The sequence below is a fragment of the Falco punctatus genome (assembly GCF_963210335.1).
Source record: "Falco punctatus genome assembly, chromosome: 12".
Taxonomy (NCBI): Eukaryota; Metazoa; Chordata; class Aves; order Falconiformes; family Falconidae; genus Falco; species Falco punctatus.
Window position 1 is genome coordinate 21,210,728 of NC_137592.1, and position 16,937 is coordinate 21,227,664.

At 43.9% G+C, this 16,937-nt stretch overlaps 1 protein-coding gene across 7 annotated transcripts in view; it reads right to left on the bottom strand.

The window, feature by feature from the left end:
• Nucleotides 1-16,937, bottom strand: part of EML4 (EMAP like 4) — a 163,460-nt gene that overhangs the window by 80,952 nt on the left and 65,571 nt on the right. The window contains exon 1 of one of the 7 annotated variants that reach the window (XM_080408410.1): nt 13,937-14,333. The exons of 3 other annotated variants lie outside the window; for them this stretch is intronic. In XM_080408410.1, the coding sequence (XP_080264536.1) occupies nt 13,937-14,015 (79 nt within the window). In that variant the 5' untranslated portion in view covers nt 14,016-14,333. Of the gene's footprint in view, nt 1-13,936; nt 14,334-16,937 lie in introns of those variants that run through there. 3 more of the 7 variants (XM_080408409.1, XM_080408405.1, XM_080408404.1) reach the window with 3 other exon arrangements.

The window sequence follows — 16,937 nt, forward strand, 5'->3', positions numbered from 1 at the left end:
CACGAGTGTTCCGCTTGCCCAAGTTTCTGGTAACTATAATTTATTGGGCATACAAGTTCTAAGAAGAAACAGATCAGACTTTGTACTTGCCAATACAAGTTTTGATGGGTAGACTGAGAAAGCAAAACAAAGCCAACACTTACATACACTTCTCATATTTGACATTGGTATCCATGTAATTACTTGAAGAGGCAGGTAATTAGGCTGGTGCTGTCACGTATCCTTCCCCAACTGAACACTTTGTATCAGCTCCACCGCCATTACGATGCATCAGTAGGATCATTCACGGGATTTTCACCACTGAAGAAGTCCCGCGGTTTTTAAGTATTTTTCTTCCTCTAACACTGCTTAGCTCTTGATGTTCCTGATACTGTTCTGAAGCTCAGGACTCCTCGGTGCTTGGCCTTCCACCAACACGACATGCCCTTACCTTCCAAAATAGTGTTTCTGCAACAGGTGAGCAACCTCTGCCCTCTGTAGACAGAACTCATGGTGGTTACAGGTACACGCCTGGGATCCCCCACGTAATTCTCTCAGCAGCAATCCCAGTCTAATATCTGATGCCACTCTATTTTCACGTCATAACAGAAAGAGGGGCTGAGAGCATCTTTTCTAACACATATGCCTGGAAGCTCCTGCAGCAATCAAAGAGACAGCTGCAACGAGCTGCTCTAAGTTAGGCATGCATTAAAAACAACGCTCCAGCACACATGTATTACTACTCCTCTGTTGAAAGTATTTCATGTTGTGCTAGAAGCATTAGAACATCTCCATGATAAAATGCTAATTTAAAAATTAATAACTTCACCAAGCATGAAACTATGTAAGCTAAAATTTTCAGGACCTGGATTCACTTCCCCTATCCTCCCTCATGCCCAAATGGATCTAATTAAAATTTTCTAACGAAACAACTTCTCACATGCTGAAGAGGGACTGGATCTCTGACACCGTCCTCTCCACCAAGGGTTCTGCACCACGAGCAGATGGCACCCTAGCCACCCCACGCAGGACCAACAGGCTCCAGCTCTGCAGGACAGAGGGGAAGCCAGACACTGCCTGGGGCTCCAGGGTGGCCAAAGCAGGACAGCATCTCTCCCACACTCCCAAGGCTGCACGGAGGGAGGAAAAACCTGCATGTCCTGCCTAACTTGAAACACTGGACACCAGCATTGAAAAGTGATGAGCTCTCACAGGTGGGTGGCCAGAAGTGGTCAGGCTCTTGATGCCTACAGGACTGTCCTACCCATGCACTTTGACAATCAAGTCTTCAGCGTTTCAAATTGGGCAATTACTTAATTAGAAATTCAGATAATTAGCAGATGCTTTTGACCTTAATCTCTTTTTAACTTCACTCTTCATCTGCTAAATACAACCATAGTCCCACACCGCATAAAACTTAACACTTACGGGCTACTGAGGCACTACTGTAAGTACTACAGCAGTCGATATTTAAATTCATGCACGTATTTGAAAAGCAAGACTAAAAGCCTTGCCATAAACATAACAGGGAGACATGCAAAGAAAACAAAGGCAACTCAAAATACCAAGCAACTGCTTTTTAGGCAAAGTCACCTTTTCCAAGTTCTGACTTGGGGGAGCTATGATCAAGCAATTAAAGGCTGCATCTTAATACTGTACAGTCCACAAGATTAAATATAGGCTTGAGAGACTACCCCAATTCTGACTTTCATGTTAAGTCTTTGACTTCCCACTCATAACACTTTTCTTTAACCATATGTCATTACTGCATAAATCTACAAAAGACAGCATCAATTGTCAATGATCTGCTCAACACAACAAAGGATAATAATAACCATATTCAGGCTCAGACAAAAGTACCGCTATTGAAAACGTCACAAATCCAGCAAACATTGCACAGTTCACCAAAAAACATGGGATCACCTGAAACACTCTGGTTTTCCTGGAGTATTTTGCAAACTCATTTGCAGGCAAGGAAGTTGGTGTGAAGGCTTGTAAATGGAAAGGGAGGGCAAAGGAGGGGGAAAAAAGAAATAAAGAGTACTCACAGTAATCTCAGATTCTCCACCTGTCCCTTGCAGCCCTCCCTGTCCCCATGCCACTTATTTTTTAACTGCTTTTGTCAGAGCGATGGTGATAATTCCTGCTCAGAGAACGGTCCATATATGTAGGGTATCTTGTTGTCAGAAATTAAACCCCAGTTCATAAAGGTTACCTCTGATTTTCCAAAATATTTCCAATATATTTTTTCCAGTAATGTGCCAATAAAATCCAAGTTTGCAAAACATTCAATCTTTAGACTGTAACAAAGTATAGGAAGTCCAGTGTCCCCCATCACTGTAGTGCATCTCCTCTGCTGCAAAACATCTGAATTCAGTAGTACCAACATACTTTTACTCTGAAACTTACAGAAACCTGCCAACACCTTAAATATTTATTGTTTATTCAGGCAGCAAACTTACCTGAGTTTTTGTTTGTGATATGCTTTTAACAAGAACATAAAAATGTTCTTGTCCTGGAGAAAAATTGTTTCTACTCGTTGAAGCTTGCCATATTCTCATCAATTCTAGGGTATAATTTCAGCAGCAAAACAGAAAAGCACTGAAATCATTAAGTGAGATAACATCAGGCAAAGCAACATACCCTCTTCTTTTACAGATACAATTTGTTTTGTACCATGCAATGTTTATTTCAAAATTTTACTAATCTCAAATCCTGAAACACAAATTAATAATCTCCAGCTTCTGTTATCGAGCAATCAAGTTAGACATTATCACTGTAATTAAAAGTGTTGGAACATTTCTGAAATTTGTTGTTCTGGCTGCTTCATTATACTGCTCTTTTTTCTTTCCCCCAGGACTGATATCTAATTTGTAACATCAAAAATACCACTGTACAAACTATGTTTCTTTGATCTCATTCTACGCTACTCTAAGCTGCTCTATCATAAATGCCACTATGAAAAAATCCAACAAGTCAGGAAAAATAAGAGTGCTGGTCTATTTTATTTATTTCCTTTCCCGAAGAAATACTTTTTTGCCCTTAGTGTTCACTTACAAATCTGGTTTGTAAAGGTTGTGCAGCTGTCAGTGGTTGCTTGTGTTTCACAGGCAATAGGATGTTATCTTGCAGGCTTAGTATTATGTTTACGCAACAAGAATAGCCTCCTATTGAAATGCTGGATATGCATATAAAAATACCAGTATTAGTGTACTGCCACATTAAAGAGATTCACTTCTTGATATCGATACCAAACACAGACACAGTGCACGCTGTTCTCGCTCAACTTCATTTTCCTTTGTGCTTAAGGGAAAACTGCTTAAGCTTGTCCTCTGCAGCATCATTTCAGGCCCCAAATTCAGCCTTTAAGCGCAGACACCCCTGCTCAGCAGCACTCCCCCAAATTCACAGCGAGCCTCTCACGGGTACCTTGACGGGAGGGCAGGATGCCACACTCTTCCCATGGGACAGTCCTGCACCCCCTCCCAGGGAGGCTGGCGGCTCTCCACAGGCCACCAACTCACAGTAATTTGGTTTCATGGCACTGGCATCCCCCTGGGCACTCGGAGGTCCCTCTCCCAAAACGCTTCCCCTACCCTGCGGGGGAAGCCCTCCCTTTGGGCTCTGCAGGGCAGAGTGGTACCCGGTGGGTTTCTGTGCTCAGCAGAAATGCGCTTACACCAGAGGAGGGGAGAGGCACCAGGGCTGCTGTACACAGCAGGGTATCTGAAGGCTCTTATCTCTCCAAGTCACAGGACACGGTGATTTCAGATAAAGGTAAAATCTGTTTGGAAAGAGACTTAGCAACTCACTGCCTGATCTTAGTTTTCTGGTATTTCAGGTATAGGAATTTCTTCCACTTATGCAGAGCCCTATACGTCACTGCCTCATTACCTCTCCGTACCAGAGCCCATTCAGTAAAATGCCAACTTTCTTTCTGACAAGCTAAAGTGACCTTGAAAAGTTATCATCCTTCTTTACATTTCCTTATCCAAAAGCTAAGGATGACAATGTAAAAAATAAGCTCTATTAAGAGGGAGTAATAATTATAAAGGAGTATTAATCCCCATGTCTAGTTTTGTCCTGTGACCACCCACCAGAGCTGAGGCGCTGCTGCAGCCGGCCCAGGGCAACCAGTCACACTTGCGTGCCCATCACGCTCCGACCCAGCGGGCAGCATCTCCTGCAGGAGGCACCTCTTATCCCAGCTCCGCACTGAAAACCTTACACTCACTATTGCAGCAGGAAACCTGGTCTTGCGGTCATTAAACCTCTCCTGTACCTTGTAGGCAAGAACAGACATAAGGTGTGCTTTTGATATTTTTAAAAGTTCACTGTTCCTTGGGAGCATGAGACTAAATCTCTCTGATCACAAGTTAGATCCAGCTCAACACTTGCAACAGCAGCAGCCAAAATCCTACTTTCATTTACCTCCACCAAGACGCCTCCCCAGATGCTGCCACTGCTTGCAGCTTTTGTACTAGAGGAACACCTCTACAACAACTACTGCTTCTTCCAGGTGGAACCAAATAAACAGCAGTTTTGCAAGGTTTTGTTCGGCGTTTTTTTTTGCATAGAAAGGAACTAAAACCTCTCTGTACAAACTACTCGTGTTATAGCCACTGCTCTCTGCTTAGTTTCAAGAATAAAGCACAAGCTGCACGACTCCCACACAGCCAACCTGCAAGGTGGTATCTGCAACTACTCATCACACATTAGTCACAATCTCCATTTCAGTTACTACAGAGGAGCAAGTATTGGGAAATAAAAGGGAATATTTTCACATTGTATGTCACAGAAAACGTTTCAGACCAGACAGCAAGCAGAAATAGCTATACCGGTATAAGTCAACAGCCACCCTCAGAAAGGGGAACCAAGCATAAATGTAATTAAAAACCCAACTAGTTGTTTAGTTAAACTCCTTTTTTATTATTATTATGTTAGCAAATAAACAGCCCCAGCAAAGCTTTGAAGTTAACACCTATAAACAAGGTGTGGGCGGAAAGCATTGCTCACACCTTGCCTGCCACTGTGGCTGACTGCTTGGGCATCGATCCTGCCGTTCTGCAACCCACCACATCTGAACAGCTGCAGAAGTATTTAATATTAAAATTTATTATTTTACAAAGAAAGATACTATTTTAAACAATTCAGACGGCAGATCTACCATCAACCATTGCCACGTTTTCCTTCGCATGGGCACTATCAAAAGTAAGTTTCCACAAATGCTCCACAAAAAAATGCAGTAACTGTGAAATTAAACTGGCTTAATTGATGAAGAAATCTTGAAGAGCATAACAGACTTCGGTATGTGTGACTACACATGTACTTTAAAACATTATAGTTAAGCTGCTTCCACAGAAAATAATACATGAAAATGAAGCCAGTTTCAATGACAATTTCAGTTGCTAATCCTGGCACTATTATACCTAAAATGGAAAAGTCCACTGGAAAAGAAGGAATTAGGTCTCATCTTTATTTAGGCTAAGCCATAAAGCAGGCTTCAGGAACCAATTCACCTGCAAGCAAACACAAACACACAGACACAGTGTTATGGGATGATACAACTTCCCAGAGAAAAAACAATCACCAAACAGAACATGCTGGACAACACAGGCAGGCTAAGACCTTCTAAGATTTCACCTTGAACATATTTTACATGGAAGTCATGCACAAAACTGAAGTGTCACAATTGCTACTGATAAATCATATGAAACCATCATGAATGCATGCATGGAATTTGCCTGCATGGGAAAAACATATGCCTTTTCATAGGGATACCTTTTCCTTCCTTCTCAAAGGGTCCTGTAGGAAAACACATACATTTCTTATGTGGAAAGTTTGCCAAATTTTGTAAACCCAAAAGAGATCATGTTTCTATCAAAGTTGCTTTAATACATCACACCTTGTATTATAAACAGATTACTCATCTGTTCTTTCCACAGATGGAGCCTGTGAAGCAAAAAAAAAATATTCCAGGTTTCTTTTCCTACTATTTGCTACAAAGCAACAGTTTTTAGGTACAGAAAAGATCCCTACAAATATCAAGGGAGACAGGACTGATCATGGATGTGTCTAGTATTAGAAATGATCAAGTACCACAAATACTTGATAGGGAAACAAGAATTAAATCTGGTGTGGACTAAGTAACAGCAGTGTCACAAGCCAGAATTAAGCTGCATTTTTTCCCGTTTTCCTCCTTCTTCCCCAAAATCAAGTCATTAATTAATCAAGAACTGACATCAGTCAAAGTCTCCTCAGAAAGAGGAATCTTTATGTGCTAAAATACAGAAGTTCAAAAAGAGAAGGAGTATTTTGCTACAAATGCACACCAGCACCAATGCAACTGGGCAGCCTCTGCATTGCCACACAACCTGCCATGCCAGCCATCGCTCCCTTGCACACCTTCCTCAAAGCTCTTCAGTACACTGGGCATCACTTCCAGCTTTTAAGAAGAGATCAGGAACAGCAATGCTAGGTAAAGCCTGCCCGCAACCCACAGAAATAAAATTTACAGTTTCATACTAATACACTTCAAATTAATGAAGTGAAAAATGTATTGGAAAAAGCTATATATCATCGGTCTCCAGTGTCTGCAATTCAGTTCTCTTTTAAAAATCCTGGAAATTTCTCTAATTGTGTATCGTATCTGTGGGGGGAACAATCTAAAGCCAAAAAAATAGTATTTATTCTGAAAGTAGCTATCATCTCAAACAGAATTACCCAGTTTAATCATCTAATGCTTATGCTTTAAGATTCATTCATTCTGCGCACACTTGTTAAGCATTAGCTATACTAATTCAGATATTTATACATATAAGAACCATCCAGAAGCATGCTATTTCTATATAATACTGGCAACCAAAATAACAGGATCCTTCATGCATGAAAAGGATCCCCCCTCCCCCTCAACAGAATACGTCAATAACAAAATTGTTTTATACATTTTCAGCATCTTCTAACCTTTCCGATAATCTCATTTTATGAATTGTATTTTATCATTAGTGTTAGCATGAAAGAATTAAAACCGAGCAAGTATGAGAATGTTCTTTGGGCTGTGACCCGGGGGACGGCCACCTAAACCACCAGGGAGTGAGCCCAAGAGGGAGTTAACAGCACCACAGCTTCCATGTGGTAACTACTCAAGCACAAGCTCTTACTCAAGACTAAACGCCAGGTTGTTTCACCTACTAATCTACATTTAGTAACTTACTGTGTCAACATGCTGTAAATTCCCACCTTCACTTAACCCTTTGCAACCCATGTGCAAGCCTGCACGCCAGCTAGGTGTGGCCACCCCTTGCGACTTGCAGCTTACATAGCAAAAAGCCCTCGCACAAGAGCATGACACGAAACACAGCCGTTGAGAGAGCTGGGGAAGACCTCCTGGCGTCAACCCTCTAGCAGAGAGGACAAGTGACCCTTCTCCAGTAGCACCACTGCTCTGGCGTGGAGGGAGCACAGCCAGCAGCACGGCTTTGCCCCTGCCAAACCCCTGCTCAACAGCCCCCAGGGCCACCCCACCGCCGGCCACATAATGTAACCCCAATACAGAAATTGTACGTGGTCAGCACAAGCCACTCAGGAATCAAAAGCCACTTCCAGCTCTGATTTTTGCCCCTTTATCACCTAAGAAAACTAACTCCCAAAAACCTTATTGCTCAAGATACCATGCCACTAAAGCCACAGAGCAAAATGGGTAAAAGCAACGGTGGCAGAAGCATGCAAAAACCTGGAAGACCAACTCAGCTTCTCGTGGAAGGGAATGCTCCCTGTGATGCATTTCATAGGTATCAGAGGTCTGACTGCGGTATTCTCATGGTTTTAAATGCTTCCAAAGAGGAAACAAGGGCAAACCCCAACAAATCAATGCATTTTTAGAGCACACGAAGCACAAAAAAGATGCTGGGAGAGAAAAGCAAAAGCAGAAGACACGACACCTAAATTCCATCTGTTTTTATGATACATCAGAGCATCTTCTCATCACACAATAAACCACTGTGACTAATGACTGTCATGTCTGGTCATTCCTTCTCCTTCCCTGTTCACAGGATGGGATCTGTAGGTCAGGCATGTTTTCTGTGTTTCTTTGCAAGTTCTGCTCTCAGAACTGCTTTGGCTCACTGCAGAAGAGGCAGGTTGAAGAAGCACTTTAGTTCTGCATGCTGCAAAAGGGAGCTCTTCCAATGCTGCTGCTTTCCTGATTAGTTTTCCTATCCATGTGAAGCAGCAGCGTGACGCAGGGTTCATAAAGATACTTTCTTAGGTTTCATAATCTGGGCATTACTCAAAGTTTGAGAGCAAAGACTCAGTGCTGAGAAAGTGTGTGCAGTCTGAACTTTTTTATCTGACCTTTAACAAGTTTGCTGAGTCAACTGCACCTTTGATATTTCACTGGTTTTGATACGTCAGCAGCTTCCAAGCATGGCTTGCAGTTACTTCACCTTGCAATTGCCTTCTGCGACTGCTAAGAAAACGCTAACCATTATCATCCACAAGTCATCATTATCTCCTCAACCCCCTTTTGATGATTAACACATATTCCTAGAACTGTTAGAAGCAAGACGCCAAACAGGCAAAGCAGAAGAAACATTACCAAAAAACGTAACCACATTTTTAAAGGGTAAATATCAAGTTAAAGAAATCAAGTTTTTCCCATTGAGTCAGGGTAAGTATTAACCTTCTAAACAGTGTGAGATGCAAACTCCTATGGACACCTTTATGATAGTGGTAATTTTATGTTGTATCTACATAGCACTTCTGCTACAGGACAATACTGCAGGTATTTAGTCACATGCTACAGATTAATAAAGCAGTTATTTAGCAAAATATGTACCTGATGGCACTATTTTGGTTTCTCAGTCAAGACAGACATTGGAAGATTTTTAACAAGCTGAGTACGTGCAAACATCTACAGTGTGCGACATGCAGAGTCAAACAGTGTGTGTGACCTGACAGAGGGATCCCCACACTCTGCACGACTGGCACTGCACCAGTCTGTACTGTGTGTGCACCGCTGTGTCACACCAGCCACTTCCCTTCCCTCAGTTACCTGGACAGGGGGTAGCATCTGAAGAGGAAATAGCACTCTGACAATAAATTTAATGTAATGAAGCCTGGAAACAGCTAGCCCATCTAGCTTACAGCTCACTTCATTAAGCATAGGCTCAGTTAACTCACAAAGCAAGTAAACACTGCTCAGTCCAACTGTACTTATAATCACTCAGTATAACCACTCAATAAAAGCTTCATTTCACTCTGCCGAACTAGTAGAAGGTAGTAAGTAAAATTATACTGACCCGATAAGGAAGTAGAACTTAAAAATAAGTATACGTTATCCTGCAAATTGTAGTAGATTTATTGCTGTGTAAGAGGCAGCAATGGTATAATGAGATGGAATTTCACCTTTAAACATCAGACAAGAATCCTAGCTGAAGATGTCAAACTGGTGTGGAAAATTATGCCAGCAAAAAGTGGTGGCTGTCATAATTCCATTCTATAAAGTACAGCATAATAAGCAAAGAAGCACACAAAAGGAGAGTAATTCCCCATCCATTGCTACATTTGGAAAGCTCCATTTCCAGGCGTTTAAGCCCATCGATTACAAGCATGAATGACCACGTCTGCAAAAATGCAACCATTTGCATTCTTTTCTTGGTGACTACTGCTCTTCCTGGCAGAGACCAGTTTGCCCTTCTTTCAGGGGACCAATAGGAAGCAAAGAATTTTCCCCAAAATAAAGCCCAAAGCATTTGGACTACCGCAACCTTGGGCAGAAGGAGCTCCAGGTCTTACAGAATAGCTGGGTTGCATTTCATTATTTCTAGAGAATAAAACACTCTGCCTCCTTCAGCCAGGAAACTCACTGTGGTTCTTTAAGTGTGCTCCTATCAAATGTTGGGGGTTTTTTTCTGGAAAACAGGAAAGCAAGTTCAGAGAAGCTACTAACAAATTTCTAGCCCAAGACTGTGGACAATACTATTCTAATATAGTTTTTAATCCTCTAAACCTCCTCACTGATATAACTTCCCGAGAGCAAAAATGCTTAAATGAGTTTTGGGCCTATTAGCAAGCCTGACCCTCATCCCCCAGTACAAATGGCTGCTCACTGAACTCTGGATTCATACTCGTGGTATGACAAAAGCCTTTCCCCTGGGTCCTGCCAGTTGGAATTCTTGTACTAGGTAAGCCGTGTAGGTTCATAAGGCAGGCTGCTGGGAATTCACCCTCCTTTGTAAAAATGTGTCAGCTGAAGGCAGGAGAACTTGCTCTGAGTCTGATACTTCTGGGAGATGGAAATGACAACACAGACTGATTACTTAACAAGTACACATTACAAATAATTTAAACTAGTTTTAAAACAACTAGCTATGACAGCACTGACTCTCACATAGTTAAATTGCGTGTCAAATGCACAAAAATCCACAGCAAGTTAAATTTTCAATCAAACACTGAATATTGTAACATTCTAGGTGAATCAACTAAGAGGATACAGACTTTTTCAGACTTTTTTTTAGTTGTTTTTTTTTTATAAGTATTAAGATAGTGATATGGAGTTTTGTATTTATCATCATTATTACTGGTAGCACCTAGAGTAAGGCTAGCTGAAAAGTTTTCAATGCAATTACAACAAAAGCTGTCTTGTTTAGACAGGCTTCACTGCATCAACACAAATGTTGTAGTTGTGGCAGTGCAAGACAAGAAACAAACTGTTTAGCAAGATGTAATCCCCTGAAACAGGCTGCTACTTGGTTTATTTAACTAGTCCCCATCCAGTACCTAACTATTTTAGGTAGAATATCAAGCTGCAAGTAGGACTTCTATGTCAAATTTGTCTATTTTTGCCTACGTCATAGGCACTAGAAAGAAAAATGCCCTTGTGACATCTAAATACTTAAACCAAAGTTCCTTACGTAAGATACTAACTCGAAGTAAGTACTTCTCTGCAAGCGCGCAGGCAGGGAAGCGAGGCAGCAGGAACAGCACCATGCACCGGGCACCGTCGCTCCCTGCCAGCGAGGCAGAGAACAAAGCTTCTGCTGGCCGAGCTGCCCTCCATGGCACGGTGAGAGCCCCTGGTGCGCAGCACCAAGCCTGAGGAGGGCTTGGTCTCACCCCTGTAGAAACCCTGCAGGGCCACCGCAAGATGACCACCACCTTTACCATCAACACCTCCAGCAACTAGCAAATCCCCACTGTGAAACACCCCCCAAGAAAACTCTCTACTAATCTTAACATTAAAGATAAATGCATACAAATCAATCTAAGATTCTGCAAGCAATAATGCCTACAAATCTGAGGACATTGGTGTTGGGGTTTTTTTTCCATTTATAAATTCTGTTTACAATGTCGTGTCATTGGAAGCAAACATTTAATCAAGAAGCGTGCCAAACTGAAGTTTTGTTTACAGGTAAATATTTTCCTTGGTCAAATTGAAATTTTCTATCCTGATCTGTATCACTTAAGCTAAATTCTAGCCCAGGTTTAATTTGATACCTAAGATTTTCCTGAAGGGATGTGTTATGACATAAGCCCTTGTCTTAGCTTTAGTTATAACCAGCTAATTAAATACAAGTAGGAAAAAAAAAGAAGGCATCCCTACTGACATCAAACAAGCTTTTTTAAAAATCTAATTAAGCTGCCCATCAGCACTGATATCCCATATGTTAAAAGGGAGTACTAGTTCCTCCACTACAGAATTAGAATTTATTTTTAGCTTTGGCAAGAACTGAGCAACTGGGTGTATGTACAATGATACCTGTGCACAAAACAAATCAAAATTAAAGAGAAGGTAGAGAAGTTCCTATAGAAAAGGATATCACTATAGGACACTTACTAAAAAAAATGAAGTTGTCCCCCAACACCTCACCTGAAATACCATACTGTTAGTACAAAGCCTTAATCTTCTAATAAAGCGAGAACGAGCATGTATGGCCAAAAAGTTTTACAAAAATAAACTCTTTCTACAGCTTAATCTCAGGCTTTTTCCTGCTGATTACCACTGCAAAGTTGCTGAAGGCCCTCAAGGCAAGGAGCTCTCAAGGATGAGGTTAGAAATTTCGTATGAACAAAGCACTTGTTGATTCTCCATCATACCAGCTTCTTATCACTGTGAGTTTACTTGCAAGTAAACACACATTGCTCAGCAAACTTTATGTAAAGGTATATTAGGTCTAATAACATAAGCAGGAAACAAGCTTTAAATCAGCAGAACACATTACACTGCTGAGACTATCCAAAGTCACATTTTCTTTTAATTATAAATGCTGTCTTTAAGTCTTATTCAGCAAAACCCTCAGTTCTACACCAAGTTTTTACTCAAAATTATTTTCTAAAATGCAGAAAAAAATTAAAGCAGAACATACGCATTGAGGAAAGAATGTATTCCGTGCACCTTGTTTTGCTGGATTACTAGACAAATCTCAAAGGTAAGTCCATCACGCCATGCTATCTTCCAAAATCCAAGATGCCTCAAGCTCAAGTCTGAGAGGCTGCTATTTTTTATAGACGATCAGGCACTCTTGCTAAAAGCCACTGAAGACAACAGATACGTCTTAACACAAGCCTGTACTCATCAGTAACAAAGTCGCAACTTGTAGCTATAAAAATTGTTGCTCTTGCGAATTTTGTTCTGAAGATAATCAGCTGAACATTAGCCCTTCTTTTTTAAAGTAAAAATCCTTGCAAGCCTGCAAAAGACTGTATGAAGCACTTGTAATTTGAAAATATTCAATCTACCCTCCCTGTTTCCCGAGGGTTGCAACATCTTGAATTCTAAACGGAATGCTTTGAATTCTGACGCAGATAAAGCACAGCACATTGCTCACTTTAAGGAAGTACGTTGCAGCAAAGTCATTCCTTTCTGCCACTAAACACACATAAAAATCTGTGTGTTAAATACCGCCCCTTGATTTTGTTTTTTTGCTGTTGTTTTTTGTTTGGAGTTTTTTAAACCAGCTTTCCTGCTGCCCATGCCGGTTTAGGGCAGAAGGCACACTTCTCTGTGCAGGATGCTGTGCTATTTACCAAACCCGCACGCCGTGCATCAGCAAACAAAGAATCGCTGTTCTGCGATTTCATTCGCAGGAACACCTTCCCCACCGCACACAGGAGCCATCCGCTTCATCTGGGATGAGATTTGTCGGTGGGGGCTATTGGTTCGTTGGTCTTTTTAAGACTTCACTCACAATACTTTTGGTTGATGCAGCTAGAATGCTGCTATTCATTACCTGACTTGCACTCGGGAGAGGCTAGGTTAATAGCAGCCGTTTAAAGAAAGAAAGTGTCTTTAAAGTATTTCAATTTTAGTACAAATAAAGCGGGGAGGGGAGGTCGTAGCTCCGCTGGTCAAGCGCCCGGGCTGAGCCCACCGAGCCGCCCCGTCGGAGTCGCCGATGAACGACCCTCTGCTGCCGCCTGACGGGCCGGGGCTTCCCCGCGCTCCGCCCTGCCTAAACCCGGGGGGTCAAAGCGAAAGCTTGGGCACCAGCAGCGGCTCTCGTCCCCAGGGCTGCCAAGGGGGCTCTCGCACAGCCCCCCCGCCCCGGGCCGGGGACCCCCCCCACCTGCCGAGGAGGCACGGAGCGCCCACGGGAGCCGCCACGCCGGGGGCCGCCTGCCCTGCCAGCGTTCGCTTAGCATCGTCACCTTCCAGTCGTTTTCTCTGCTGTCCGCATACATCAACATCATATTTAACTTTTTTTTTTTTTAATTAATTTTCTCAAGGTTAGGATGTTGCGGGGCAGCGAGCCGCCTCAGCCCGAGTACGCACACCTTGTCTGCCGCCGCTGCGGGCGGCAACATTCACTTAAACCACACAGACAGATATTTACCCCAGTATTTACTTTACAGATCTCCCTTTCCCCGCTGCAGGGAAGGGGGCCGCTGAACGCAGGGCGCCGGAGGGCACCCCCGGGGACCCCCCATGCGCGCTGCGCGGCGGCCGCCGGCACCTTACCCGTGCAGAAGCTGACGAGCGCCGAGGGGTCGCAGGCTGCGGCCAGGCAGGGCAGGCTGCCGTCCTTGCTGCCGTCCATGCCCGCCCCCGCCGCCCTCCCGGCCGGCCTCAGGGCGAGCCCCCGCGCCCCGGACGAGCCGGCATGCCGCGGGCTCCCAGCGGCCCCTCCCAGGCCACAGAGCGGGGCGGGAGGCGGCCGGTCCCCGCTGCCGCTGCCTCCCCGCAGCCCCGGGCAGAGCGAGCGGCTCCGGGGGTGGGACGGGGACAGACCGCGGCGGCCGCCGCAGGGAGGGGCCAGCCCTCAGACGTCAGCCGCCCCTCCAGCGCCGCCGCCACACGGCCCCGCCGCCGTGGCTGAGGGGGAGCGGAGCTCCCCGGCCCGCTCCCCAGCGGGAAACCGGCGGCTGCTCCCGCACGGCCCGGCTCCCCCCCCGCCCCGGCAGCGCGGCCCCCGCCCCGTCCCCCCGCGGCCGCTGCCCCAGCTCCCGCACTCCCCGTCGGAAGCCACCAGCCCGCGCACGCGCTGAGCCCGAAGAGCCACCACAAGCGACGAACGAAAAGGACTCGTCTGTACGGGGCAGGCCGGGACAAAGCGCCCCCGGGCCCGTCCGTGTGCCCGACGCCCACCGACCCCTCGGCGGGCCAGGCCCGACGTGAGAAGTTCACACGGAGGGGGGAGGAAGCAGAAGGGGCGGCTGGCCCCGTAGCATTGCATCTGAATATTTTTCATATGACATCTTTCGAGCAAGCCATGACATCACTGGCAGCACACTCACAACCCATTCTATTAAAACGAAACAAAACACGGCAGCTTAAAAGCAGCAGATTTGCAAAGCGAGGGTTCTGCTCACCACACGGGCACGCGTAGCACACACGTTACCGTCTGCTTCGCACCATCACGACTCTGTCTGCCTTGCAAGACGAAGCACAGCCAGATGAGAACTAATGAATGCAACATGTGTTCATTCTTTTGGTAGCCCTGCCTGAAGCCAATTGGCAGAATGACTACAGCAAGATAAATGTCAAAACAAAACTATTTGTGAATATGTACTGCATAGATTTTGCTTCTTCTATCATACTTCAAATAGTTTATTATCGTCAAGCTTTGCAAGCGTATTAAATGACTCTGGATTAAAGTTTTGATTTCCAGACAACAGTGGGATAGTAAAAAACAAACAAACAAAAAAAACCCCAACCAACCCCACGCACACATCCCACACAGAGGGCAAATCCATGCCTCCATTTAAAAAATGAGGGGCAGCCCTTTCTGACACATCACAAAGACTTGATAAGAAGGTTCATAACACCACATGTAGTTAAGACAGCACACAATGGGTTTTGTGTGTTTTCCCCAGAATTACCAGCCTATTGTGATTTCAGGAGTATCTTCCTTTACCGGCAGTCCCTGACATGCTGGAGGAATCTACCTCTGCAGTGATTTTTTTTTTTTTTTTTTTTTAAAAAAAAAGGCAGGCAGGCAGCTGGAGCCAGCTCTGCAGTATGAGGCCTGCCAGCCAACTACCATGGTTAATAAAAGGAAGGGACTGAGAAACTGAATGGTGCAAGACGATAAAGGGTAAAACGAAAGGGCACACAATTAAGGAAAGGGCCCTAATGAAACCATGTGCCTCAACACGCAGTCATGGCACTAGGATTGACCAAGAACTCATGCTTCCAACTTGTCCCTGCCACTACCTTGCATCACATCATCAGATTAAACAATCTTCATTGCAAGGAGAAACACAGAGTCTTATCTTCGGTGGGTTGGGCACACAGGATTGTTTCACATGCACAGACATACTATTTGGTATCCCTTCAAATTCAACATCCTTCCTAACACAACTATGAAGTCTTGAAAGAAAATGTGGGCAAAAATCTGCCATGAGGCCAAACATACATTGTACGTGCTGGTAAAGACCCAGCACAGAGCGCAGAAAGAGGCTTGATTTGCAATTTTAAGTGGCCGTTAGTGCTCCCAACAACGACAGATTACATAGAACTGGCAAGAAGCATCATTTTTTTAAATACCATGTATTTAAAAAAAGATTGGGATCCCCTACTGGACTAAAAAGATATGAAATACTGGTATTTCCAGGTACCTATGGCCCTAATTTTTAGCTCTAAAAACTATGGATTTCCTCAGCGTGGGGCGGGGGGAATGTTGCACTAGGGCAGTATTTTAAACAGAGCTTAATGCCTGCTGAGGCAGAAGGAACTAAAGCAAATGTTAGAGCACCTTCAGAGCGATCCTCTGAATGTCAGCGTTTGAAATAAGATTTCAGATGGTGCACTGTATACAATTCACCCTGAAAACAGAAGAAGCAATCTCAATCCACCCATCACCTGTTCCCTGCTGGACTGAGGACTTGGATCAAAATTTCTTCATTTGCCTTTAGATGTCTCATGAAAGCCTTAACTCTTCATTAGGATTTTGCACTCCTCTAGCTCTGGCCCATACCTATCCTTCTAAGTAATCTATCTTCAACAGCTGTCTACCCTAACCTTTGCAGGCTTAAATACCATCTCAAGCTCCTCTTCCCTGCTGTTCTTTAACATGAATGGTGGGGGGTGAGGAGATACTCTTTTTAGATATTTTAAGGTAGGCACAAACGATGAAAGAATTACTTAAAATATGGCATAGACCAAAATGAAACACATATGACATAGGAAAGTAACCTTTGCCTAGAAAAAAACCTCTCAGGATATTGGAGGTGCAAAGTACCGTGTTACACCATGAAGAAACCACCCTTTTCAATCTGACAGAATAAAGCCAAAGATCAGTAACACAGCTCTGCACATTGCGCAAGTACAGAGTCATTTGTTGTTTGTTTGTCCTCAACATACAGCTATTTAGGAACATTATTACACAGTTCTGGTAAGAATAGCGGATGTCTCAAAGACCGCGGCAGCATGTCAGATTATAAACCTAAATAATTTTAGACACGCTTCAGGCTTTCACGCACCGAAAACCACTCCAACCCACCTGTTCTTCAGAGGTGGG